General features: G+C 47.2%; 1 protein-coding gene across 2 annotated transcripts; it reads left to right on the top strand.

Moving 5' to 3' along the window:
* Positions 1-23,167, top strand: LOC110514334 (E3 ubiquitin-protein ligase Mdm2-like). Of its 2 annotated transcripts, none has more exons than XM_036945385.1 (11): positions 1-149; positions 1,802-1,891; positions 1,996-2,070; positions 4,733-4,866; positions 7,821-7,870; positions 8,072-8,130; positions 12,399-12,468; positions 15,119-15,282; positions 16,218-16,373; positions 16,633-16,704; positions 22,152-23,167. In XM_036945385.1, the coding sequence occupies exons 2-11, from the start codon at positions 1,814-1,816 to the stop codon at positions 22,752-22,754; spliced, it is 1,461 nt and encodes a 486-aa protein (XP_036801280.1). In that variant the 5' UTR covers positions 1-149; positions 1,802-1,813; the 3' UTR covers positions 22,755-23,167. The 2 variants fall into 2 exon arrangements, with proteins under 2 accessions (XP_036801280.1, XP_036801279.1); XM_036945384.1 differs by lacking the exon at positions 1-149 and adding an exon at positions 1,472-1,680.
* The last annotated feature ends 4,008 nt before the right edge of the window (positions 23,168-27,175 follow it).

The following is a 27,175-nucleotide window of genomic DNA, read 5'->3' as shown; positions in this document are numbered from 1 at the left end:
ATATTTTTCTTCTTCTTGTGATTGATTCGTCAACCTGATTCATCTTCAGTGCTCGTGCCTTACTTTGGACCCGCCACTAGGGGCGACAAAATTAACGTTCGTTTTCCTCGCTAACTTTTACAAGCAAGTTATTGGATTGTGAAAGTAACGTAAGTGAAGCCAATAATGTTGCTCTAAATCTATTTAAAATGTGCTATGAAAGTTTAAATGGCAAGCTATTGTGTATAATAACTTTAACCGTGTGTTATTTTGACATGTAATTTGTACAACCACTTTATTTTATAGCTAACGTTTGAATAGCATTAGCCACATGCTACAAGGCCTCTCATCCTCGTGTTTTCCTGTTGGCTAAAACGGGAAACCACTAGTAAGGAGTTCACGTTGAATAGCTAGACGTCGACACATAGTAACGAAGTTGTTGTGGTAGCTAGTAGTACGGCGACTAAACATGTAATGTAATGTTAACCTAGCAAGAGTGTCGTCAAAAAAAACGTTTGTTTTTCTATCTGGTGGTGTCGTAGTTACCCATCTAAATACAAAATCAAAATACACATGAAGATGCCTCAAAAAAAGTGCTGCCTGGGTCAGCGACTTGCCAGTCAACGTCCGGACTATAGTAGTTCCTCGCTCAACAGTTTTATTTTTGGCGTAACGTTAGTGGTTGTCACACATGTATTGTAAATACCACACATTGAATATAGCTAGATATAGCTAGCTACATTTGACTGTAACGTTGATGTTATTAATAAGTTATCAGATATACTAACTTGTCAATATTGCACACTGGTCTACTTTTACTGGCTTGCAGAGTCCCACAACTGGGTCGTGGGTCTTTCCAAGCTGTTTGTCTTCATTTTGTTTTGACAGATTGATAGGAAACTATCCCATTTGGTTTGGTTGCAATAAAAGGATGAGGATTGAAGTGTAGGTAACGTTACTTTTCGCAGGTCAGTTTCTTTCATGCGATTGAATAACATTGATGGGTATCTGCAACAGAGAAACTAATCTCAACATGACCAAATGTTAGATCAGATAAAACATTATCAGTGAGTCCAGATGTCAAACCCCTCTTAATGTTAGTGACTAATCGTTACTTTGGCTTTAATCCCATACTTTGTAATTTCATATCCACGGTGGTAACGTTAATATCCAGTGGCAACCAGCTTTCATGTCCAATATTTCAGCTGTCAACTTGCATGGCTCTTCCTTTGTTTGGAAAAGCAATAGCTAAGGGAGTCAGTTAAGACGAGACACCCTTCCTCCAACCCTGCCCATGTCAGTCAAACAGCTGATTATTACACAATGCAGAGCTGTAGTAAACTGGGACATGCCCGGGCATATCCAACTCTAGCGGCTAGCTCAGCACTAAGGGTGGAGGCGGATGCACAGACGCAGGGTGACCGCTAGGTGTGCTCGTCATATGCTAAAACATGTTACGTGAGGTTAGTTATCTAGTTTCAACCATACGGCGGCTGCGCCCAATAGCATCCTGGCGTTAACAGCCGGAGCAGTGCTAGTCCTGACATGTCTCTCTGTGCCTATTTAAATCCGGGGGAGACGGGGAAGTGGTTCCTAACGCTACCAGCCGAGCTGAAGCACTTTATGTACAGAATATGAAGGGTGTATTATAGAGGGGGTGTATCAAGAACATCTCATTAGTACTTCTATTTATTTATTTAGGTAAACTTGTTTTTGTCTTCCGAAGCTTTACCTTGACATTGTATGTAATTGTATACTTTTATAAGGCGTTTGCATGTTCACTTGGAAATGAAAATGTATTTTACCTCCTACTCTTCGACAGGTGAGAGACAGAATGGCAGAGAATTGTGAGAGAATGTCAGAATGGCATAGAAGCAGTTCCCAAATAAATACCTTGGACAATGAGAAACTTGTAAGTATCAATCTCTGTCTCTCTGTCACACTGTTTAAGTCAGTCATTTGTTTACAGTTACATAGAATGTAAAAAATAATGTTTTATGTGCTATATTTCCACAGGTACGACCTAAAGAGAAACTGCGCGTGTTATTGCAGCAGGCAGGTGCAGACAAAGACGTTTTCACCATGAAAGAGGTAAGAAGTGACCTGACAGCTTATATCCTGCTGGCTTAACTTTAGTTAATCAAGATATTGTTCCAGGAAGCAGACAGAGGAAACCTTTTTAAGATCCTCAATAGACATTATCTCACAGACTTTTCAGTTTCTGTAATTATTTTCTAGTCTCACATTTTTTTTTTTTAAATAAAGTTTTTTTTTTCCACATTTAAATATTTAATGTGGTGAATTTCCAATTGCAGTATATCTTAGAGTTTACTCCTAGAATAGTGGATATTAGTTCCTAAGGGGGGGGAAACTCACTCTTAATTTGTCGTTAGCAGCCAAACTACTGGCATATAGATTGTGTAGGTGTTTCTGGATTATTCTCTGCATTGCTGGATTTAAACACTAGTTTCACTATTGATTGTCACTTTCATAAACTAAGCACTGCATACGGTAGATGCTGTCACATACTAGAATGGCTTTTGACTTGGTTCTATTGTTTTCCCATTGATATGCTGTTTTACCTACTCTCGTTGATTGAACTGATTGTAGTGTCTACTGAGCTAGAATACAACTGCACTGTCATTTAAGAGCTATGATTGGCTAGCAGGCAGGCCACCTTGGTTTGAGGACACGTCACACAGCTTTGATGAGACACGTCAGAGAGGGGGGGGGGGGGGGGGGGGTCTGTCTGTGTGAGAGTCTGAGTCATAGAGAGAGACTGGTGATTATCTTAGTTAGAATGTTAGAACTGGTGATTATCTTAGTTAGAATGTTAGAACTGGTGATTATCTTAGTTAGAATGTTAGAACTGGTGATTATCTTAGTTAGAATGTTAGAACTGGTGATTATCTTAGTTAGAATGTTAGAACTGGTGATTATCTTAGTTAGAATGTTAGAACTGGTGATTATCTTAGTTAGAATGTTAGAACTGGTGATTATCTTAGTTAGAATGTTAGAATGTTCAGTCACCTCTTGACCTCTACTCTGACTCACTGGGGTTCTAACGGACCTCTGGAATGTCTAACTAGTCTGGGACTCCGTGTTTGGCTCCTTCCTCTCTGTTGTTCATCAGAGAGACAGAGTTATCTCAGAGAGAGGGAGGCGCTCCTCTGATGCTTTAGTTTATAGAGTGTATGGGAGTTCTGAACTTTTTACTGGTCCACATTGATTGCTGGAAAATGTGTTTACAGTCTGTGTAATCTGCTTTTATGATAAGGAACTGATGTCTTCATGCCAGTGATCAGTCTATCACAATAGCCTCCTGTCAACTAGAGAAGTATATTGGGTGGAGTCCTATACTTCTACCCAGTGCAGTGATCATGTGTCTATCAGTTGCCTGTCTAAATTGTGACCCAGAATATTCTGGATCAGTATGGGATGAGTTGTATCACCTAGACTGAGACAGGACAGTCTGGATCAGTATATGGAGGGTATCAACTAGACTGAGACAGGACTGTCTGGATCAGTATATGGAGGGAGGGTATCAACTAGACTGAGACAGGACTGTCTGGATCAGTATATGGAGGGTATCAACTAGACTGAGACAGGACAGTCTGGATCAGTATATGGAGGGAGGGTATCAACTAGACTGAGACAGGACTGTCTGGATCAGTATATGGAGGGAGGGTATCAACTAGACTGAGACAGGACTGTCTGGATCAGTATATGGAGGGAGGGTATCAACTAGACTGAGACAGGACTGTCTGTATCAGTATATGGAGGGAGGGTATCAACTAGACTGAGACAGGACTGTCTGGATCAGTATATGGAGGGTATCAACTAGACTGAGACAGGACTGTCTGGATCAGTATATGGAGGGTATCAACTAGACTGAGACAGGACTGTCTGGATCAGTATATGGAGGGAGGGTATCAACTAGACTGAGACAGGACTGTCTGGATCAGTATATGGAGGGAGGGTATCAACTAGACTGAGACAGGACAGTCTGGATCAGTATATGGAGGGAGGGTATCAACTAGACTGAGACAGGACTGTCTGGATCAGTATATGGAGGGTATCAACTAGACTGAGACAGAACTATTGTTGGTACAGTCTTATCCTGAGATATTCCCAGGCTTCTCCTCTTGACCCCTGCCTGTACCCCCTGTTACTCTCTCTCTCCTCTTGACCCCTGCCTGTACCCCCTGTTACTCTTTCTCTCCTCTTGACCCCTGCCTGTACCCCCTGTTACTCTCTCTCTCTTCTTGACCCCTGCCTGTATCCCCTGTTACTCTCTCTCTCCTCTTGACCCCATGCCTGTATCCCCTGTTACTCTCTCTCTCCTCTTGACCCCTGCCTGTATCCTGTTTCTCTCTCTCTCCTCTTGACCCCTGCCTGTACCCCCTGTTACTCTCTCTCCTCTTGACCCCTGCCTGTACCCCCTGTTACTCTCTCTCTCTTCTTGACCCCTGCCTGTATCCCCTGTTACTCTTTCTCTCCTCTTGACCCCATGCCTGTATCCCCTGTTACTCTCTCTCTCCTCTTGACCCCTGCCTGTATCCTGTTTCTCTCTCTCTCCTCTTGACCCCTGCCTGTACCCCCTGTTACTCTCTCTCCTCTTGACCCCTGCCTGTACCCCCTGTTACTCTCTCTCTCTCCTTGACCCCAGCCTGTATCCCGTTACTCTCTCTCTCTCTCGTGTGTGATGTGCTGTGGTGTTGACCTCTGACCCCTGTGCTGTCTAATTTGTCAGGTGATATTCTACCTGGGCCAGTACATCATGAAGAAACAGCTTTATGACATGAAGCAGCAACACATAGTGCACTGTGCTGACGACCCCCTGGGGGCTGTACTGGGAGTGGACAGCTTCTCTGTTAAAGAACCCCGGTGAGGACACACACACACACTGCACGGTGTGGACATCTTCTCCATCAAAGAGCCGCGCACACACACTCGCACAATAACACACACAGCTTGGGACGGACAATAAACCCCCAACACACACCCTGTTTGCTCGGCTAACATGCAGGCCTCTAATACAGTCCCTCTACACAGTCTCTAATACAGTCCCTCTACACAGACTCTAATACAGTCCCTCTACACAGCATCTAATACAGTCCCTCTACACAGTCTCTAATACAGTCCCTCTACACAGACTCTAATACAGTCCCTCTACACAGCATCTAATACAGTCCCTCTACACAGTCTCTAATACAGTCCCTCTACACAGTCTCTAATACAGTCCCTCTACACAGACTCTAATACAGTCCCTCTACACAGCCTCTAATACAGTCCCTCTACACAGCCTCTAATACAGTCCCTCTACACAGACTCTAATACAGCTCCTCTACACAGACTCTAATACAGTCCCTCTACACAGCCTCTAATACAGTCCCTCTACACAGCCTCTAATACAGTCCCTCTACACAGACTCTAATACAGTCCCTCTACACAGACTCTAATACAGTCCCTCTACACAGCCTCTAATACAGTCCCTCTACACAGACTCTAATACAGTCCCTCTACACAGACTCTAATACAGTCCCTCTACACAGTCTCTAATACAGTCCCTCTACACAGTCTCTAATACAGTCCCTCTACACAGACTATAATACAGTCCCTCTACACAGCCTCTAATACAGTCCCTCTACACAGACTCTAATACAGTCCCTCTACACAGACTCTAATACAGTCCCTCTACACAGACTCTAATGCAGTCCCTCTACACAGTCTCTAATACAGTCCCTCTACACAGTCTCTAATACAGTCCCTCTACACAGACTCTAATACAGTCCCTCTACACAGACTCTAATACAGTCCCTCTACACAGCATCTAATGCAGTCCCTCTACACAGACTCTAATACAGTCCCTCTACACAGCATCTAATACAGTCCCTCTACACAGCATCTAATACAGTCCCTCTACACAGTCTCTAATACAGTCCCTCTACACAGTCTCTAATACAGTCCCTCTACACAGCCTCTAATACAGTCCCTCTACACAGACTCTAATACAGTCCCTCTACACAGCATCTAATACAGTCCCTCTACACAGCCTCTAATACAGTCCCTCTACACAGCCTCTAATACAGTCCCTCTACACAGACTCTAATACAGCTCCTCTACACAGACTCTAATACAGTCCCTCTACACAGCCTCTAATACAGTCCCTCTACACAGCCTCTAATACAGTCCCTCTACACAGACTCTAATACAGTCCCTCTACACAGACTCTAATACAGTCCCTCTACACAGACTCTAATACAGTCCCTCTACACAGCCTCTAATACAGTCCCTCTACACAGACTCTAATACAGTCCCTCTACACAGACTCTAATACAGTCCCTCTACACAGTCTCTAATACAGTCCCTCTACACAGTCTCTAATACAGTCCCTCTACACAGACTATAATACAGTCCCTCTACACAGCCTCTAATACAGTCCCTCTACACAGACTCTAATACAGTCCCTCTACACAGACTCTAATACAGTCCCTCTACACAGACTCTAATGCAGTCCCTCTACACAGTCTCTAATACAGTCCCTCTACACAGACTCTAATACAGTCCCTCTACACAGACTCTAATACAGTCCCTCTACACAGCATCTAATGCAGTCCCTCTACACAGACTCTAATACAGTCCCTCTACACAGCATCTAATACAGTCCCTCTACACAGCATCTAATACAGTCCCTCTACACAGTCTCTAATACAGTCCCTCTACACAGTCTCTAATACAGTCCCTCTACACAGCCTCTAATACAGTCCCTCTACACAGACTCTAATACAGTCCCTCTACACAGACTCTAATACAGTCCCTCTACACAGACTCTAATACAGTCCCTCTACACAGACTCTAATACAGTCCCTCTACACAGACTCTAATACAGTCCCTCTACACAGCATATAATACAGTCCCTCTACACAGCATCTAATACAGTCCCTCTACACAGTCTCTAATACAGTCCCTCTACACAGCCTCTAATACAGTCCCTTCTACACTGTCTCTAATACAGCTCCTCTACACAGATGCTAATACAGCTCCTCTGGTTCTCTAAGACATAATATGGCCTCTAACTTCTAATACAGACTCTGGCCTCTAATACATACTCTGGCCTCTAACACAGCTCCTCTGGTCCTCTAATACAGCTCCTCTGGTCCTCTAATACAGCTCCTCTGGTCCTCTAATACAGACTCTGGCCTCTAATACAGACTCTGGCCTCTAATACAGCTGCTCTGGCCCCCTAATACAGCTCCTCTGGCCTCTAATACAGACTCTGGCCTCTAATACAGCTACTCTGGTCCTCTAATACAGCTCCCCTGGCCTCTAATACAGACTCTGGTCCTCTAATACACGTCCTCTAATACAGACTCTGGTCCTCTAATACAGACTCTGGCCTCTAACCTCTAATACAGACTCTGGTCCTCTAATACAGCTCCTCTGGTCCTCTAATACAGCTCCTCTGGTCCTCTAATACAGCTCCTCTGGTCCTCTAATACAGACTCTGGTTCTCTAATACACATCCTCTAATACAGACTCTGGTCCTCTAATACAGACTCTGGCCTCTAACCTCTAATACAGACTCTGGTCCTCTAATAAAGACTCTGGTCCTCTAATACAGACTCTGTCCTCTAATGCATCTCCTCTAACCTCTAATACAGCCACTTAATATGCTGTCACCTGTTGCATGTGTTGGCTCAGATGTGTACTGATGATTCAAAAATAAGTTACTGATGTGAGCAGCCTTCTGTTTGCTAAACAAATCAGAGAAGTCTGATAGTGAAACCGTTTCACTATGCTAACGTTAGCCTTGTGTGTGTTTTTTTGTTCTTTTTCAGAGTTCTCTTCGCTATGATCACACAAAATCTCCTAGCAGTGAAAAATCAAGGTGCTTTTAACTTTTCTTTCGTCACTTCTATTGTCCTGTAGTTTCTAGTTGATATACATCTCTCTTTTTGAAAAAAAAAAAAACATTTGTACGCTATGCAGTTCAACGTTGCGTAATGTATTGGGCTGATAAGACAAGTGAGGAAGTCTAGTCTATTCTGATTTTTAAAATGTAGATGTTTCTATTTTTTTTCCTTTTTAGAATCCCAATCTGTCTTCACGGAACCCAGGAGCCAGAGTGAACCGGATAGAGGGCCTAAGGTAAGAAGACCTCATAAGAAAGAGCATCTATTCATTGTATTTCTATGGTAGACACATTCAACTAAATGAAGGGAGGTGGGAAACAAGAGCATGTGATTGGTTGAAACATTCCAGTTGGGGGGGGGGGGGGGGGGGGGGGGGGCATTGCTATAATGTTGCCGTACTAGATGGCAGCTGTTTTACAAGCTAGAGCACTCAACTTTGCTATTTTGTAATTCTTTAGTCGTAATTATAAAAATAAATTCCCATGAATTGTTTCCGCTGTAATTTATTACAGCCTTTTGAACATCAGTTCCGGCTTCAACTCATCTGTCCTGGGCTCTTTCTGTAAATCCAACTCATCTGCCCCGGGCTCTTTCTGTAAATCCAACACATCTGCCCTGGGCTCTTTCTGTAAATCCAACTCATCTGTCCTGGTCTCTTTCTGTAAATCCAACTCATCTGCCCTGGGCTCTTTCTGTAAATCCAACTCATCTGTCCTGGGCTCTTTCTGTAAATCCAACTCATCTGTCCTGGTCTCTTTCTGTAAATCCAACACATCTGCCCTGGGCTCTTTCTGTAAATCCAACTCATCTGCCCCGGGCTCTTTCTGTAAATCCAACACATCTGCCCTGGGCTCTTTCTGTAAATCCAACTCATCTGTCCTGGGCTCTTTCTGTAAATCCAACTCATCTGTCCTGGTCTCTTTCTGTAAATCCAACTCATCTGTCCTGGTCTCTTTCTGTAAATCCAACTCATCTGTCCTGGTCTCTTTCTGTAAATCCAACTCATCTGTCCTGGGCTCTTTCTGTAAATCCAACTCATCTGCCCTGGTCTCTTTCTGTAAATCCAACTCATCTGTCCTGGTCTCTTTCTGTAAATCCAACTCATCTGTCCTGGTCTCTTTCTGTAAATCCAACTCATCTGTCCTGGGCTCTTTCTGTAAATCCAACTCATCTGTCCTGGTCTCTTTCTGTAAATCCAACTCATCTGTCCTGGGCTCTTTCTGTAAATCCAACTCATCTGTCCTGGGCTCTTTCTGTAAATCCAACTCATCTGCCCTGGGCTCTTTCTGTAAATCCAACTCATCTGCCCTGGGCTCTTTCTGTAAATCCAACTCATCTGCCCCGGGCTCTTTCTGTAAATCCAACTCATCTGCCCTGGGCTCTTTCTGTAAATCCAACTCATCTGTCCTGGTCTCTTTCTGTAAATCCAACTCATCTGTCCTGGGCTCTTTCTGTAAATCCAACTCATCTGCCCTGGGCTCTTTCTGTAAATCCAACTCATCTGCCCTGGGCTCTTTCTGTAAATCCAACTCATCTGCCCTGGGCTCTTTCTGTAAATCCAACCCAATTTTACAGGCTGCCCCTTGAGAGAACTTTTGGGTTTGGCTTTTGTAGCCCCTAGTGTTTAACCAGGGCTGGGATAATGTGAATGTTGCATTGACTATACAGTGTAGCTGGTACTGTCTGATACTTGTGAGATCTGTTTAGGACAGTTTGGTACTGTCTGATACTTGTGAGATCTGTTTAGGACCGTTTGGTACTGTCTGATACTTGTGAGATCTGTTTAGGACAGTTTGGTACTGTCTGATACTTGTGAGATCTGTTTAGGACAATTTGGTACTGTCTGATACTTGTGAGATCTGTTTAGGACAGTTTGGTACTGTCTGATACTTGTGAGATCTGTTTAGGACAATTTGGTACTGTCTGATACTTGTGAGATCTGTTTAGGACAGTTTGGTACTGTCTGATACTTGTGAGATCTGTTTAGGACCGTTTGGTACTGTCTGATACTTGTGAGATCTGTTTAGGACAGTTTGGTACGGTCTGATACTTGTGAGATCTGTTTAGGACAGTTTGATACTTGTGAGATCTGTTTAGGACAGTTTGGTACGGTCTGATACTTGTGAGATCTGTTTGTGGTGGAACGCGTGAAAAGTGCATGTACTTTCAGAGTAGTTTGTCGAGCTCGTCATAGGTGGGCTGGTAGCTACTGGTCGCTGGCTATCGACCTATTGGAGAGCACTGCCCTAGAGCCACTCCAAACTGCACACCGCCCCAACCGATGTTCCCTCTGGGTTTTTTTTATCACTGAGCAAATCTCAGGTCTGATGAGCACAAACTTGAACGTTGTGACAATCCTGTTCCTACTGGATAACTTATTTGTATTGCTTTTAATCTTTTTAATGAATTTATCTTATTAACACTTTGTTCTAGCTAGCTATTTGTGTAGGTAGCTATCAAGTAAACGCAATGACGCTTACTGTAAACATTGAGGCATGCACCTGCTTTAAGTTACAGTTTTAACAGTGGCCAAGTAGGCTACTGTGTCTGTTTGATCCTAATGTAGTCCTACCTGAGTGGCCTACCATCAAAAACAATGGAGAAAATTCATCCCATAACATTTTAATATGGAAATAGCTGTTATATCTTTCAGCGGACAGTAGCAGCCAATGTTGTAGTGTTCAACGTAGACCTACATTTCATGAGACTTTTGAATAGAAAAAACCATGCAGGGCTTGACCTTTAACCTGTTTATCCATTTGTCCTTCAGACAAATGAGGTGACTGAATATTGTGTTTGATGCAAGAAACCACTTCACAAAATAAAATGCATTATTATTCCTATACCATTTACTACAGAGAATCAGATACATTATACTACCCTCTGCCTATTGGCTACTTAGCTTATTCAAACCTGTCTCAAAATACAACACTGCCCCTTTAAGACAAAAAAAACAAACAGATTTTTACCTGACTGGCTTTTTGAAATATGTCTAGAAATGTACACGTTTTGTGCTCTTGTAGGAAGCTATCACTCCCCTAATGCTGACTACTAATGATCTATAACTGGGCTAATAACTGACTAACTAGAAAATAATATGAACAAATGTGCACAGGTCGGTCTCGCTTGGATCTCAAAACAAGCGCATCTACTCACGACCGCTCATGCTGTAAACACAGTCCAGTTCATCTACTCACGACCGCTCATGCTGTAAACACAGTCCAGTTCATCTACTCACGACCGCTCATGCTGTAAACACAGTCCAGTTCATCTACTCACGACCGCTCATGCTGTAAACACAGTCCAGTTCATCTACTCACGACCGCTCATGCTGTGAACACAGTCCAGTTCATCTACTCACGACCGCTCATGCTGTGAACACAGTCCAGTTCATCTACTCACGACCGCTCATGCTGTGAACACAGTCCAGTTCATCTACTCACGACCGCTCATGCTGTGAACACAGTCCAGTTCATCTACTCACGACCGCTCATGCTGTAAACACAGTCCAGTTCATCTACTCACGACCGCTCATGCTGTAAACACAGTCCAGTTCATCTACTCACGACCGCTCATGCTGTAAACACAGTCCAGTTCATCTACTCACGACCGCTCATGCTGTAAACACAGTCCAGTTCATCTACTCACGACCGCTCATGCTGTAAACACAGTCCAGTGAATGGCACAGATCCATATATGGCAATGGTCTATTTGCATATAGGCCTACTGCAGCTCTGATTGGTTATGGCTCACCGGCCTGAGTCGTGCCTGTCAATGCAACTAGAATCCTACTCATTCTGACCACTTTCTAATTTTCCACTTCTCTTTGGCAGTTGTAAATAAACAAATAGGAATGATTAGTAGCATTTTTAAAAATGTAGACTATTTAACAAAAGTAATTGCGAGCACATTAAGATGTTTTGATGGTATTTCAGTCTGCTCAACAGACGTTTCTCACGTCTTTCAATTCTGTATTTCACCACTGCTTTCCCGTAGTTAAACCACGTAAGAGAGCAGCCGAAGTCTTCTGGAAACCTTGGTTTACAACCCGTCTCAAAAATTGTTGTATAGCGGGGTGGGCCACCGTTGCTAAATGAATATAGGGGGAAACACTTCTCCATCACACTCCATTTTAAAGAGTTACAAACAGACTTGTAAATCAAATCTAATTTTATTGGTCACATACACATATTTAGCAGATGTTATTGCGAGTGTAGTGAAAAATGCTTTGTGATCAAACTAATTGCCTAGCTCTGGGTCACAGACATAAACATACTCGACCTCAAGTTGAACCAACTTTAGTTTTTGTTGCAGAGGGATGTTTATACTGGCACGTGTTCCAAAGACTGTCTCCCTTGGAGCTTCTGATGCGGGTTTTTTTCCTGTGATGTCATTTTAAGTGGTAGCTGTGCCTGAGTGAGTTTTATAGACAGACCCCCCTCGGTGTCCTGGTTCACTGGTTGATTTCTCTTAACGGTTCCTTCTGTTTAATCTGTTTTACAGGAGACGGACTCAGACTGTCATTCATCATCTACCTCAGAACGCAGGAGGAGAAGGAGGAGTAGTGACCCTGGTGAGTGTCTGCCTGTCTGTCTGCCTGCCTCTCTCGGTCTGTCTACCTCTCTGCCTGCCTGCCTTCCCCTCTGTCTGCCTTCCCCTCTGTCTGCCTGCTTCTCTGTCTGCCTGTCTGCCTGCCTCTCTGTCTGCCTGCCTGCCTCTGTCTGCCTGCCTGCCTGCCTCTGTCTGCCTGCCTGCCTGCCTCTGTCTGCCTGCCTGCCTGCCTCTGTCTGCCTGCCTGCCTGCCTCTCTGTCTGCCTGCCCCTCTGTCTGTCTGTCTGCCTGCCCCTCTGTCTGTCTGTCTGCCTGCCCCTCTGTCTGTCTGTCTGCCTGCCCCTCTGTCTGTCTGCCCGCCCCTCTGTCTGTCTGCCTGCCCCTGTCTGTCTGCCTCTCTGTCTGCCTGCCCCTGTCTGTCTGCCTGTCTCTCTGTCTGTTGTTGTAGTACTCCAGCAGTGTGTACATAAACCTACACCTACTAACTACACCAGTCCTGCTCATGTGGATCTGTGCTGTACCTTTTCTCCTGGATAAATACTGTCATGTCAGGCCTCATGGCTTCATGTGTTGCACAGTCAAGTCTGTTGGGGAAGCAAAGACCGAGTTCTGGAATGATTAGAACCCCAGTCCCTTCTAATGGTTCCGTAGGAACACTCTGGTCTGGAGGCTGTGGAGAATGCATCAAAGCATAGAACCCCAGTCCCTTCTAATGGTTCCGTAGGAACACTCTGGTCTGGAGGCTGTGGAGAATGCATCAAAGCATAGAACCCCAGTCCCTTCTAATGGTTCCGTAGGAACACTCTGGTCTGGAGGCTGGGGAGAATGCATCAAAGCATAGAACCCCAGTCCCTTCTAATGGTTCCGTAGGAACACTCTGGTCTGGAGGCTGTGGAGAATGCATCAAAGCATAGAACCCCAGTCCCTTCTAATGGTTCCGTAGGAACACTCTGGTCTGGAGGCTGTGGAGAATGCATCAAAGCATAGAACCCCAGTCCCTTCTAATGGTTCCGTAGGAACACTCTGGTCTGGAGGCTGGGGAGAATGCATCAAAGCATAGAACCCCAGTCCCTTCTAATGGTTCCGTAGGAACACTCTGGTCTGGAGGCTGGGGAGAATGCATCAAAGAATAGAACCCCAGTCCCTTCTAATGGTTCCGTAGGAACACTCTGGTCTGGAGGCTGTGGAGAATGCATCAAAGCATAGAACCCCAGTCCCTTCTAATGGTTCCGTAGGAACACTCTGGTCTGGAGGCTGTGGAGAATGCATCAAAGAATAGAACCCCAGTCCCTTCTAATGGTTCCGTAGGAACACTCTGGTCTGGAGGCTGGGGAGAATGTATCAAAGAATAGAACCCCAGTCCCTTCTAATGGTTCCGTAGGAACACTCTGGTCTGGAGGCTGTGGAGAATGCATCAAAGCATAGAACCCCAGTCCCTTCTAATGGTTCCGTAGGAACACTCTGGTCTGGAGGCTGGGGAGAATGTATCAAAGAATAGAACCCCAGTCCCTTCTAATGGTTCCGTAGGAACACTCTGGTCTGGAGGCTGTGGAGAATGAATCTAAGCATAGAACCCCAGTCCCTTCTAATGGTTCCGTAGGAACACTCTGGTCTGGAGGCTGTGGAGAATGCATCAAAGCATAGAACCCCAGTCCCTTCTAATGGTTCTGTAGGAACACTCTGGTCTGGAGGCTGGGGAGAATGTATCAAAGCATAGAACCCCAGTCCCTTCTAATGGTTCTGTAGGAACACTCTGGTCTGGAGGCTGGGGAGAATGCATCAAAGAATAGAACCCCAGTCCCTTCTAATGGTTCCGTAGGAACACTCTGGTCTGGAGGCTGTGGAGAATGCATCAAAGCATAGAACCCCAGTCCCTTCTAATGGTTCTGTAGGAACACTCTGGTCTGGAGGCTGGGGAGAATGCATCAAAGAATAGAACCCCAGTCCCTTCTAATGGTTCCGTAGGAACACTCTGGTCTGGAGGCTGTGGAGAATGCATCAAAGCATAGAACCCCAGTCCCTTCTAATGGTTCTGTAGGAACACTCTGGTCTGGAGGCTGTGGAGAATGCATCAATGAATAGAACCCCAGTCCCTTCTAATGGTTCCGTAGGAACACTCTGGTCTGGAGGCTGTGGAGAATGCATCTAAGCATAGAACCCCAGTCCCTTCTAATGGTTCCGTAGGAACACTCTGGTCTGGAGGCTGTGGAGAATGTTTTCAGATGACTTCTCTTCACAATGAGTCTCTTCAGGCCCAAAAAAGCAGCCTGCCGGCCTCCACACACACACACAGACACCACAAAGACGCGCCTGTTCCCTGTTTCCTAACGGACCAGGGGAGAATCCACAACAGTCCTAGTCTTCATGGATTGAAACTGACCATTTTTTAAAGGACTGTGGTTTTATTGCTCTTAGCTACTGGTCGTACCTCAGGGCCCAGTACCCAACATACGGCTGGCTGGCTATAAACAAATCCTCCATGTCTTGTGAACATCACATATTCATTGTCATCAAGGGAGAAACAGCTTTGTTGAAGACTTGTCCGTATTGTTTCTATATGTGATCGGATGCACAATATGCTTCTCTAGTTTACCGTCGGAGGAGAAATGGCTTATTGGAAATAAATTGTTAAAAGTAAAACCACTGCTCAGACCCTCTCTGTTCTATTCCAGAGGGGACGTCGTCGACACAAGAGGAGGACGGGTGTGAGTCCAGGAAGAGACATAGGTCAGACAGCTTGTCTCTGACCTTTGATGACAGCATGTCCTGGTATGTGATTGGAGGCCTGAGACGAGACCGGAGGAGCAGCGAGTCTTCAGTCTCACACAGTAACGCTGTGAGTAGCCTCCTGTAACTCTGTGGGGGAGCCTCCCGTGACTCTGTGGGGGAGCCTCCCGTAACTCTGTGGGTCAGCCTCCTGTGACTCTGTGGGTCAGCCTCCTGTGACTCTGTGGGTCAGCCTCCTGTAACTCTGTGGGTCAGCCTCCTGTAACTCTGTGGGGGAGCCTCCTGTGACTCTGTGGGTCAGCCTCCTGTAACTCTGTGGGGGAGCCTCCTGTGACTCTGTGGGGGATCCTCCTGTAACTCTGTGTGGGATCCTCCTGTAACTCTGTGGGGGAGCCTCCTGTAACTCTGTGGGGGGATCCTCCTGTGACTCTGTGGGGGGATCCTCCTGTGACTGTGGGGGAGCCTCCTGTAACACTGTGGGGGAGCCTCCTGTAACTCTGTGGGGGAGCCTCCTGTAACTGTGGGGGAGCCTCCTGTAACTCTATGGGGGAGCCTCCTGTAACTCTGTGGGGGAGCCTCCTGTAACTGTGGGGGAGCCTCCTGTAACTCTGTGGGGGAGCCTCCTGTGACTCTGTTGGGGATCCTCCTGTAACTCTGTGTGGGATCCTCCTGTAACTCTGTGTGGGATCCTCCTGTAACTCTGTGGGGGAGCCTCCTGTAACTCTGTGGGGGAGCCTCCTGTAACTCTGTGGGGGAGCCTACTGCAGTACAACTATTTACCCTGTCAGACTGTAGTTCCACCAATCCTAAATAAAAGGAGGGTGAGATCCTAAACTGGGCTACAACATTATGCAGATGAAGGAATGGGATTATTAATTCCTACACATTCAGACGAAATGTTTCACATCTAGTGTGTGACATCGGTTTGTTCAGTACTTTAGATTCTGAGTAAAAAAAAATGATGACTGTAATTTGTGAATCTTATCGGCAGCAGTGTAAGTCCCATGTTACTGAGCTCTCTCTCTCTCTCGTCTCTCTCAACAGGAAGTAGGTTCATTGGTCAGTGACGCGGGTGACGATGTTCTGAGCCAGGATCTGGGCTCAGACTCTGATAACTTCAGCGTGGAGTTTGAGGTGGAGTCCATCGACTCGGACGCCTACAGCGATCCCGAAGAGGCTTCAGTGTCTGGAGAGGACGAGGTCTCGGCTCACTGTCTTTTCAACTGTGTGTGTGTGTGTTTCCGCTGCATTTATTTAGCTGTGGTGCACCACCACACCAACATAAAGCGGACCTTTTCGATGGTTCTAAAATTATCACCGGGGGGGGGCATGCTCCCGGACCCCCCGAGGAAACATTGGTGTGTGTGTGTGTGTGTGTGTCATTTCAAACAGCTCCCTCTAGTGTCCTGGGGTCAAACAGCAGCGGTTGACTCCCTGTGTGTCTGTCGTTCTCTCACAGGTGTATGAAGTCACCATCTTCGAGGCAGAGGACGAGGACTCGTTCGATGACGACACTGAAATCACGGAAGCAGTACGTTTCATATTACCCATAATGGTGCCTGTGGTCTAATCTAGCGGTGGTGTCTGTGGTCTAATCTAGCGGTGGTGTCTGGTCTAATCTAGCGGTGGTGTCTGGTCTAATCTAGTGGTGGTGTCTGGTCTAATCTAGCGGTGGTGTCTGGTCTAATCTAGCGGTGGTGCCTGTGGTCTAATCTAGCGGTGGTGCCTGTGGTCTAATCTAGCGGTGGTGTCTGTGGTCTAATCTAGCGGTGGTGTCTGTGGTCTAATCTAGCGGTGGTGTCTGTGGTCTAATCTAGCGGTGGTGTCTGTGGTCTAATCTAGCGGTGGTGCCTGTGGTCTAATCTAGCGGTGGTGTCTGGTCTAATCTAGCGGTGGTGCCTGTGGTCTAATCTAGCGGTGGTGTCTGTGGTCTAATCTAGCGGTTTTGTCTAATCTAGCAATGGTGCCTGTGGTCTAATCTAGCGGTGTTGTCTAATCTAGCGGTGTTGTCTAATCTAGCAATGGTGCCTGTGGTCTAATCTAACGGTGTTGCCTGTGGTCTAATCTAGCGGTGGTGTCTGTGGTCTAATCTAGTGGTGCTGTGGTCTAATCTAGCGGTGGTGTCTGTGGTCTAATCTAGCGGTGGTGTCTGTGGTCTAATCTAACGGTGTTGCCTGTGGTCTAATCTAGTGGTGTGGTCTAATCTAGCGGTGGTGTCTGGTCTAATCTAACGGTGGTGTCTGTGGTCTAATCTAGCGGTGGTGTCTGGTCTAATCTAGCGGTGGTGTCTGGTCTAATCTAGTGGTGGTGTCTGGTCTAATCTAGCGGTGGTGTCTGGTCTAATCTAGCGGTGGTGCCTGTGGTCTAATCTAGCGGTGGTGCCTGTGGTCTAATCTAGCGGTGGTGTCTGTGGTCTAATCTAGCGGTGGTGTCTGTGGTCTAATCTAGCGGTGGTGTCTGTGGTCTAATCTAGCGGTGGTGCCTGTGGTCTAATCTAGCGGTGGTGTCTGGTCTAATCTAGCGGTGGTGCCTGTGGTCTAATCTAGCGGTGGTGTCTGTGGTCTAATCTAGCGGTTTTGTCTAATCTAGCAATGGTGCCTGTGGTCTAATCTAGCGGTGTTGTCTAATCTAGCGGTGTTGTCTAATCTAGCAATGGTGCCTGTGGTCTAATCTAACGGTGTTGCCTGTGGTCTAATCTAGCGGTGGTGTCTGTGGTCTAATCTAGTGGTGCTGTGGTCTAATCTAGCGGTGGTGTCTGTGGTCTAATCTAGCGGTGGTGTCTGTGGTCTAATCTAACGGTGTTGCCTGTGGTCTAATCTAGTGGTGTGGTCTAATCTAGCGGTGGTGTCTGGTCTAATCTAACGGTGGTGTCTGTGGTCTAATCTAGCGGTGTGGTCTAATCTAGCGGTGGTGTCTGTGGTCTAATCTAGCGGTGGTGTCTGTGGTCTAATCTAGTGGTGCTGTGGTCTAATCTAGCGGTGGTGTCTGTGGTCTAATCTAGCGGTGGTGTCTGTGGTCTAATCTAGCGGTGGTGTCTGTGGTCTAATCTAGTGGTGCTGTGGTCTAATCTAACGGTGGTGTCTAATCTAGCGGTGGTGCCTGTGGTCTAATCTAGCGGTGGTGTCTGTGGTCTAATCTAACGGTGTTGCCTGTGGTCTAATCTAGCGGTGGTGTCTGTGGTCTAATCTAGCGGTGGTGTCTGTGGTCTAATCTAGTGGTGGTGTCTGGTCTAATCTAGTGGTGCTGTGGTCTAATCTAACGGTGATGTCTAATCTAGCGGTGGTGCCTGTGGTCTAATCTAGCGGTGGTGCCTGTGGTCTAATCTAGCGGTGGTGCATGTGGTCTAATCTAGCGGTGGTGCCTGTGGTCTAATCTAGAGGTGGTGTCTGTGGTCTAATCTAGCGGTGGTGTCTGTGGTCTAATCTAGTGGTGGTGTCTGGTCTAATCTAGTGGTGCTGTGGTCTAATCTAGTGGTGCTGTGGTCTAATCTAGTGGTGTTGTCTAATCTAGCGGTTGTGCCTGTAGTCTAATCTAGCGGTGGTGCCTGTGGTCTAATCTAGAGGTGGTGTCTGTGGTCTAATCTAGCGGTGGTGCCTGTGGTCTAATCTAGCGGTGGTGCCTGTGGTCTAATCTAGAGGTGGTGTCTGTGGTCTAATCTAGCGGTGGTGTCTGTGGTCTAATCTAGCGGTGGTGCCTGTGGTCTAATCTAGAGGTGGTGCCTGTGGTCTAATCTAGCGGTGGTGTCTGTGGTCTAATCTAGCGGTGGTGCCTGTGGTCTAATCTAGCGGTGGTGTCTGTGGTCTAATCTAGCGGTGGTGTCTGTGGTCTAATCTAACGGTGATGTCTAATCTAGCGGTGGTGCCTGTGGTCTAATCTAGCGGTGGTGCCTGTGGTCTAATCTAGTGGTGGTGTCTGTGGTCTAATCTAGCGGTGGTGCCTGTGGTCTAATCTAGTGGTGGTGTCTAATCTAGCGGTGGTGTCTGGTCTAATCTAACGGTGGTGTCTGTGGTCTAATCTAGCGGTGTGGTCTAATCTAGCGGTGGTGTCTGTGGTCTAATCTAGCGGTGGTGTCTGTGGTCTAATCTAGTGGTGCTGTGGTCTAATCTAGCGGTGGTGTCTGTGGTCTAATCTAGCGGTGGTGTCTGTGGTCTAATCTAGCGGTGGTGTCTGTGGTCTAATCTAGTGGTGCTGTGGTCTAATCTAACGGTGGTGTCTAATCTAGCGGTGGTGCCTGTGGTCTAATCTAGCGGTGGTGTCTGTGGTCTAATCTAACGGTGTTGCCTGTGGTCTAATCTAGCGGTGGTGTCTGTGGTCTAATCTAGCGGTGGTGTCTGTGGTCTAATCTAGTGGTGGTGTCTGGTCTAATCTAGTGGTGCTGTGGTCTAATCTAACGGTGATGTCTAATCTAGCGGTGGTGCCTGTGGTCTAATCTAGCGGTGGTGCCTGTGGTCTAATCTAGCGGTGGTGCATGTGGTCTAATCTAGCGGTGGTGCCTGTGGTCTAATCTAGAGGTGGTGTCTGTGGTCTAATCTAGCGGTGGTGTCTGTGGTCTAATCTAGTGGTGGTGTCTGGTCTAATCTAGTGGTGCTGTGGTCTAATCTAGTGGTGCTGTGGTCTAATCTAGTGGTGTTGTCTAATCTAGCGGTTGTGCCTGTAGTCTAATCTAGCGGTGGTGCCTGTGGTCTAATCTAGAGGTGGTGTCTGTGGTCTAATCTAGCGGTGGTGCCTGTGGTCTAATCTAGCGGTGGTGCCTGTGGTCTAATCTAGAGGTGGTGTCTGTGGTCTAATCTAGCGGTGGTGTCTGTGGTCTAATCTAGCGGTGGTGCCTGTGGTCTAATCTAGAGGTGGTGCCTGTGGTCTAATCTAGCGGTGGTGTCTGTGGTCTAATCTAGCGGTGGTGCCTGTGGTCTAATCTAGCGGTGGTGTCTGTGGTCTAATCTAGCGGTGGTGTCTGTGGTCTAATCTAACGGTGATGTCTAATCTAGCGGTGGTGCCTGTGGTCTAATCTAGCGGTGGTGCCTGTGGTCTAATCTAGTGGTGGTGTCTGTGGTCTAATCTAGCGGTGGTGCCTGTGGTCTAATCTAGTGGTGGTGTCTGGTCTAATCTAGTGGTGCTGTGGTCTAATCTAGCGGTGCTGTGGTCTAATCTAGCGGTGCTGTGGTCTAATCTAGCGGTGGTGCCTGTGGTCTAATCTAGCGGTGGTGTCGTGGTCTAATCTAGCGGTGGTGTCTGTGGTCTAATCTAGCGGTGGTGTCTGTGGTCTAATCTAGCGGTGGTGCCTGTGGTCTAATCTAGCGGTGGTGCCTGTGGTCTAATCTAGAGGTGGTGTCTGTGGTCTAATCTAGCGGTGGTGTCTGTGGTCTAATCTAGCGGTGGTGCCTGTGGTCTAATCTAGAGGTGGTGCCTGTGGTCTAATCTAGCGGTGGTGTCTGTGGTCTAATCTAGCGGTGGTGCCTGTGGGCTAATCTAACGGTGATGTCTAATCTAGCGGTGGTGCCTGTGGTCTAATCTAGCGGTGGTGCCTGTGGTCTAATCTAGCGGTGGTGCCTGTGGTCTAATCTAGCGGTGGTGTCTGTGGTCTAATCTAGCGGTGGTGTCTGTGGTCTAATCTAGCGGTGGTGTCTGTGGTCTAATCTAGTGGTGCTGTGGTCTAATCTAGTGGTGCTGTGGTCTAATCTAGTGCTGGTGTGGTCTAATCTAGTGGTGCTGTGGTCTAATCTAGTGGTGCTGTGGTCTAATCTAGCGGTGGTGCCTGTGGTCTAATCTAGCGGTGGTGTCGTGGTCTAATCTAGCGGTGGTGTCTGTGGTCTAATCTAGCGGTGGTGTCGTGGTCTAATCTAGCGGTGGTGTCTGTGGTCTAATCTAGCGGTGGTGTCTGTGGTCTAATCTAGCGGTGGTGTCTGTGGTCTAATCTAGCGGTGGTGTCTGTGGTCTAATCTAGCGGTGGTGTCTGTGGTCTAATCTAGCGGTGGTGTCTGTGGTCTAATCTAGCGGTGGTGTCTGTGGTCTAATCTAGCGGTGGTGTCTGTGGTCTAATCTAGCGGTGGTGTCTGTGGTCTAATCTAGTGGTGCTGTGGTCTAATCTAGTGGTGCTGTGGTCTAATCTAGTGCTGGTGTGGTCTAATCTAGTGGTGCTGTGGTCTAATCTAGTGGTGCTGTGGTCTAATCTAGTGCTGGTGTGGTCTAATCTAGCGATGGTGTGGTCTAATCTAGTGGTGGTGTCTGTGGTCTAATCTAGTGGTGCTGTGGTCTAATCTAGTGGTGCTGTGGTCTAATCTAGTGGTGGTGTCTGTGGTCTAATCTAGTGGTGGTGTCTGTGGTCTAATCTAGTGGTGTCTGTGGTCTAATCTAGTGGTGTCTGTGGTCTAATCTAGTGGTGTCTGTGGTCTAATCTAGTGGTGTCTGTGGTCTAATCTAGTGGTGTCTGTGGTCTAATCTAGCGGTGGTGTCTGTGGTCTAATCTAGCGGTGGTGTCTGTGGTCTAATCTAGTGGTGCTGTGGTCTAATCTAGTGGTGCTGTGGTCTAATCTAGTGCTGGTGTGGTCTAATCTAGTGGTGCTGTGGTCTAATCTAGTGGTGCTGTGGTCTAATCTAGTGCTGGTGTGGTCTAATCTAGCGATGGTGTGGTCTAATCTAGTGGTGGTGTCTGTGGTCTAATCTAGTGGTGCTGTGGTCTAATCTAGTGGTGCTGTGGTCTAATCTAGCGATGGTGTGGTCTAATCTAGTGGTGGTGTCTGTGGTCTAATCTAGTGGTGTCTGTGGTCTAATCTAGTGGTGTCTGTGGTCTAATCTAGTGGTGTCTGTGGTCTAATCTAGTGGTGCTGTGGTCTAATCTAGCGATGGTGTGGTCTAATCTAGTGGTGTCTGTGGTCTAATCTAGTGGTGCTGTGGTCTAATCTAGCGATGGTGTGGTCTAATCTAGTGCTGGTGTGGTCTAATCTAGCGATGGTGTGGTCTAATCTAGTGGTGTTGTTTCAGGACTACTGGAAGTGCTCAAAGTGTGAGGAGTTGAACCCTCCCCTCCCCCGAAACTGCAACCGCTGCTGGACGCTAAGAATGGACTGGTTTCCCGATTCTGACAGCAACTCTGCTGCCCCCAACCTCAAACCCTTACCCCCCAAGCCTACCCCAGCCCCGACAGAGCCTGACGAGACCGAAGGTCTGGATGTCCCAGACGGGAAGAGAGCCAGGTCGCCCCTTCCCCTCCTCAAAGACTCCCAGGAATTGATGTCCGTCTCTGGCCCCGATTCCCAAGACTCGGCCTGCTCCTCCCAGCCCTCCACCTCTTCTTCGAACTCCAACGGCGTGGGCTCAGGCTCGTCCTCTAGCGCCCCCTTCAGTCAAGAAGTGATGGCACCAGACTTGGAGCGTTTCAACAGCCTGGAGGCTCACCTCCCCGCCAGCTGCCTGGAGCCCTGCGTCATCTGTCAGACCAGGCCCAAGAACGGCTGTATCGTACACGGACGCACAGGGCACCTCATGGCCTGTTACACCTGCGCCAGGAAACTGAAGAAGAGGAACAAGCTGTGTCCCGTCTGCAGGCAGCCGATCCAGTCTGTCGTCTTAATTTATCTCAGCTGAGGACGGCTATCGGCTAGACTGTGCATTCCAAATAAGCAGTCTATTCCCTTATGTAAGTGCACTACTCTCAACCATGGTCTCAATAGGACTCTGGTCTAACGTAGTGCACTATATAGGGAGTAGGGTGTAACCCTTAGCTACACAACTCCCTGTTCCTCAAAAACAACTTCAATCCTAAATGAATAAATAATATGTTTTAATTTTGTTTATTTGGAAGTGATTTTATTTATGAACAAGAGTTTGTTGACTCTTATTAAACAAGGTGCCTGTTGTTGTTGTTATTGTTGTGTTGATTTGGGATTGATTTATAGTGTTCAGTCAAATAGCCTTTCTAGTTTTTCAAATGGATCAAATTCTCTTAGTGGTGAAATATTCAATATATTTTATTAAATAAAGAATGTCTAGCAAATTAACAGAGATGTACATTTGGTTTTTCTTAGTTTATTTTCACCTCGTCTTCCCTCTATTCTACACAGATGATAGTGTTTTATATAATTGTATCGATAATGACATGGGGTTTAAACTACGTGAAAGTCAAATGTCTCAATAAAGTTCACCGGTAGAAAGAGACGTTTGTTGTTGACTCTGTCGACAAGAGAGCGAGTGGGTAGTGGTTGCCAGGGGGACGACTTTTCATTTAAATCTTCAGGAAACATGTCTCAACCTGTCCTCTCGTCTAGCCCCATCCATATCTATTGCCCCTGGTGACAACTTGCCCCCCCCCCCAGTCACTATGGTAACCTATTCCTGTTTCTAGTGCACAACTATAAACCAGGGCCCATGGGGAGCCATTTGGGTCACAAGATGACACTAAAACACTGCTCCTTTCTCAAGTCTCAACCCAGGCAAGACGACTAACTGAAGTTTGTAACATTTAAGGCTGTTTATGCCATTGGAGTGCCAAATAGACATTTAAGGCTGTTATTCCATTGGAGTGCCGAAGAGACATTTTGAACAATATTAAACCCAGGTTTTGATTTATATGGGCTAACATGTATTTTGGTTTGCTGTGATTCTAGTTCTTTTGGTAGTTAAACCTTCCCCTACCTGACAAGCCTCCAATCTAGTACTAAACCTTCCCCCACCTGACAAGCCTCCAATCTAGTACTAAACCTTCCCCCACCTGACAAGCCTCCAATCTAGTACTAAACCTTCCCCTACCTGACAAGCCTCCAATCTAGTACTAAACCTTCCCCTACCTGACAAGCCACCAATCTAGTACTAAACCTTCCCCTACCTGACAAGCCTCCAATCTAGTACTAAACCTTCCCCCACCTGACAAGCCTCCAATCTAGTACTAAACCTTCCCCTACCTGACAAGCCTCCAATCTAGTACTAAACCTTCCCCTACCTGACAAGCCACCAATCTAGTACTAAACCTTCCCCTACCTGACAAGCCTCCAATCTAGTACTAAACCTTCCCCTACCTGACAAGCCTATAATCTAGTACTAAACCTTCCCCTACCTGACAAGCCTCCAATCTAGTACTAAACCTTCCCCTACCTGACAAGCCTCCAATCTAGTACTAAACCTTCCCCCACCTGACAAGCCTCCAATCTAGTACTAAACCTTCCGCCACCTGACAAGCCTCCAATCTAGTACTAAACCTTCCCCCACCTGACAAGCCTCCAATCTAGTACTAAACCTTCCCCCACCTGACAAGCCTCCAATCTAGTACTAAACCTTCCCCCACCTGACAAGCCTCCAATCTAGTACTAAACCTTCCCCCACCTGACAAGCCTCCAATCTAGTACTAAACCTTCTGCCACCTGACAAGCCTCCAATCTAGTACTAAACCTTCCCCCACCTGACAAGCCTCCAATCTAGTACTAAACCTTCCCCCACCTGACAAGCCTCCAATCTAGTACTAAACCTTCCCCTACCTGACAAGCCTCCAATCTAGTACTTCTAGCTATAATGGATTTCCCCTCCACAGTGATCTTAGTCTGGGTTGTCATGGTTTCCCCTTCACAGTGATCTTAGTCTGGGTTGTCATGGCTTTCCCCTCCACAGTGATCTTAGTGTTGGTTGTCATGGCTTTCCCCTCCACAGTGATCTTAGTGTTGGTTGTCATGGCTTTCCCCTCCACAGTGATCTTAGTCTGGGTTGTCATGGCATTCCCCTTCACAGTGATCTTAGTCTGGGTTGTCATGGCATTCCCCTTCACAGTGATCTTAGTCTGGGTTGTCATGGCATTCCCCTTCACAGTGATCTTAGTCTGGGTTGTCATGGCATTCCCCTTCACAGTGATCTTAGTCTGGGTTGTCATGGCTTTCCCCTTCACAGTGATCTTAGTCTGGGTTGTCATGTCTTTCCCCTTCACAGTGATCTTAGTCTGGGTTGTCATGGCTTTCCCCTTCACAGTGATCTTAGTCTGGGTTGTCATGGCATTCCCCTTCACAGTGATCTTAGTCTGGGTTGTCATGGCTTTCCCCTCCACAGTGATCTTTGTGTTGGCTGTGAGAAGTATTAAATGTGTCCTGTTCTACTAGTGCTGAGGAATCCCAGGATTTGTTATCTCATATTAAAGACATGTATTTATGGCAACGTCATCACTTCTTCTTCTTAAATCATTGCAGAATCAGTAACTGTCTAGTTCTCCCTGAAGAAGGTGCCTCCCCCTGCTGGTAAAAAGGTGCAATTACATTGTTCAGAATCATCATCCATCCACCAACACATACACCTGGTTCAAGCAAGGTAAATAACTTGCATAGAGACGTTATATTCAACTCCCCTTGGTAACATTTGAATTGGTCCACATTGCAGTTATTCCTTACTTACCACTAAAAAACGAAATGATAAACATCAGAAAATAATTCCTGGCCCAAGGGACATCCGCTGAACAGAACATTAGGAACATCTTCCCATTATTGAGTTGCAAACCTTTTTTTGCCTTCAGAACAGCCTCAGTTTGTCGTGACGTGGACTCCACGAGGTGTCGGAACACGGGCCGGCATCCCTGTGCAACATGATCATTCCAATGCTTCACACAGTTGTCAAGTTGGCTGGATGTCCTTTTGGGTGGGTGGACCATTCCTGGCACCTACTACCGTACTCCGTTTAAAGATGTCGTCTTTCCCCATTCACCCATTGAATGGTACACAATCCATGGTTTCAGTTGTCTCAAGGCTTAAAAATCCTTAACATGTCACTAGGCTACCTGCCTCTAACCATTAGGCTACCCTGCCTCTAACCACTAGGCTACCCTGCCTCTAACCACTAGGCTACCCTGCCTCTAACCACTAGGCTACCCTGCCTCTAACCACTAGGCTACCCTGCCTCTAACCGCTAGGCTACCCTGCCTCTAACCGCTAGACTACCCTGCCTCTAACCGCTAGGCCACCCTGTCTCTAACCGCTAGGCCACCCTGCCTCTAACCGCTAGGCTACCCTGCCTCTAACCGCTAGGCTACCCTGCCTCTAACCGCTAGGCCACCTGCCTCTAACCGCTAGGCCACCCTGCCTCTAACCGCTAGGCCACCCTGCCTCTAACCACTAGGCTACCCTGCCTCTAACCACTAGGCTACCCTGCCTCTAACCGCTAGGCTACCCTGCCTCTAACCGCTAGGCTACCCTGCCTCTAACCGCTAGGCTACCCTGCCTCTAACCGCTAGGCTACCCTGCCTCTAACCGCTAGGCTACCCTGCCTCTAACCGCTAGGCTACCCTGCCTCTAACCGCTAGGCTACCCTGCCTCTAACCGCTAGGCTACCCTGCCTCTAACCGCTAGGCTACCCTGCCTCTAACCGCTAGGCTACCCTGCCTCTAACCGCTAGGCTACCCTGCCTCTAACCGCTAGGCCACCTGCCTCTAACCGCTAGGCCACCTGCCTCTAACCGCTAGGCCACCTGCCTCTAACCGCTAGGCCACCCTGCCTCTAACCACTAGGCTACCCTGCCTCTAACCACTAGGCTACCCTGCCTCTAACCACTAGGCTACCCTGCCTCTAACCACTAGGCTACCCTGCCTCCAACCGCTAGGCCACCCTGCCTCTAACCGCTAGGCTACCCTGCCTCTAACCACTAGACTACCCTGCCTCTAACCACTAGGCTACCCTGCCTCTAACCGCTAGGCTACGCTGCCTCTAACCACTAGGCTACCCTGCCTCCAACCGCTAGGCCACCCTGCCTCTAACCGCTAGGCTACCCTGCCTCTAACCACTAGACTACCCTGCCTCTAACCACTAGGCTACCCTGCCTCTAACCACTAGGCTACCCTGCCTCTAACCACTAGGCTACCCTGCCTCTAACCGCTAGGCTACGCTTCCTCTAACCACTAGACTACCTGCCTCTAACCACTAGGCTACGCTGCCTCCCCATCTAACATTATACCTTTGTGTAACGGGCTAGTCCATAAACAACCTGTGATATATTATTATATCTACATTTCATTTGTAATTACAGGAACAAAAGTGAAGAAACTT

Source organism: Oncorhynchus mykiss, chromosome 15, assembly GCF_013265735.2.
Source record: "Oncorhynchus mykiss isolate Arlee chromosome 15, USDA_OmykA_1.1, whole genome shotgun sequence".
NCBI lineage: Eukaryota > Metazoa > Chordata > Actinopteri > Salmoniformes > Salmonidae > Oncorhynchus > Oncorhynchus mykiss.
This window is presented reverse-complemented; position numbering and strand designations above follow the sequence as displayed.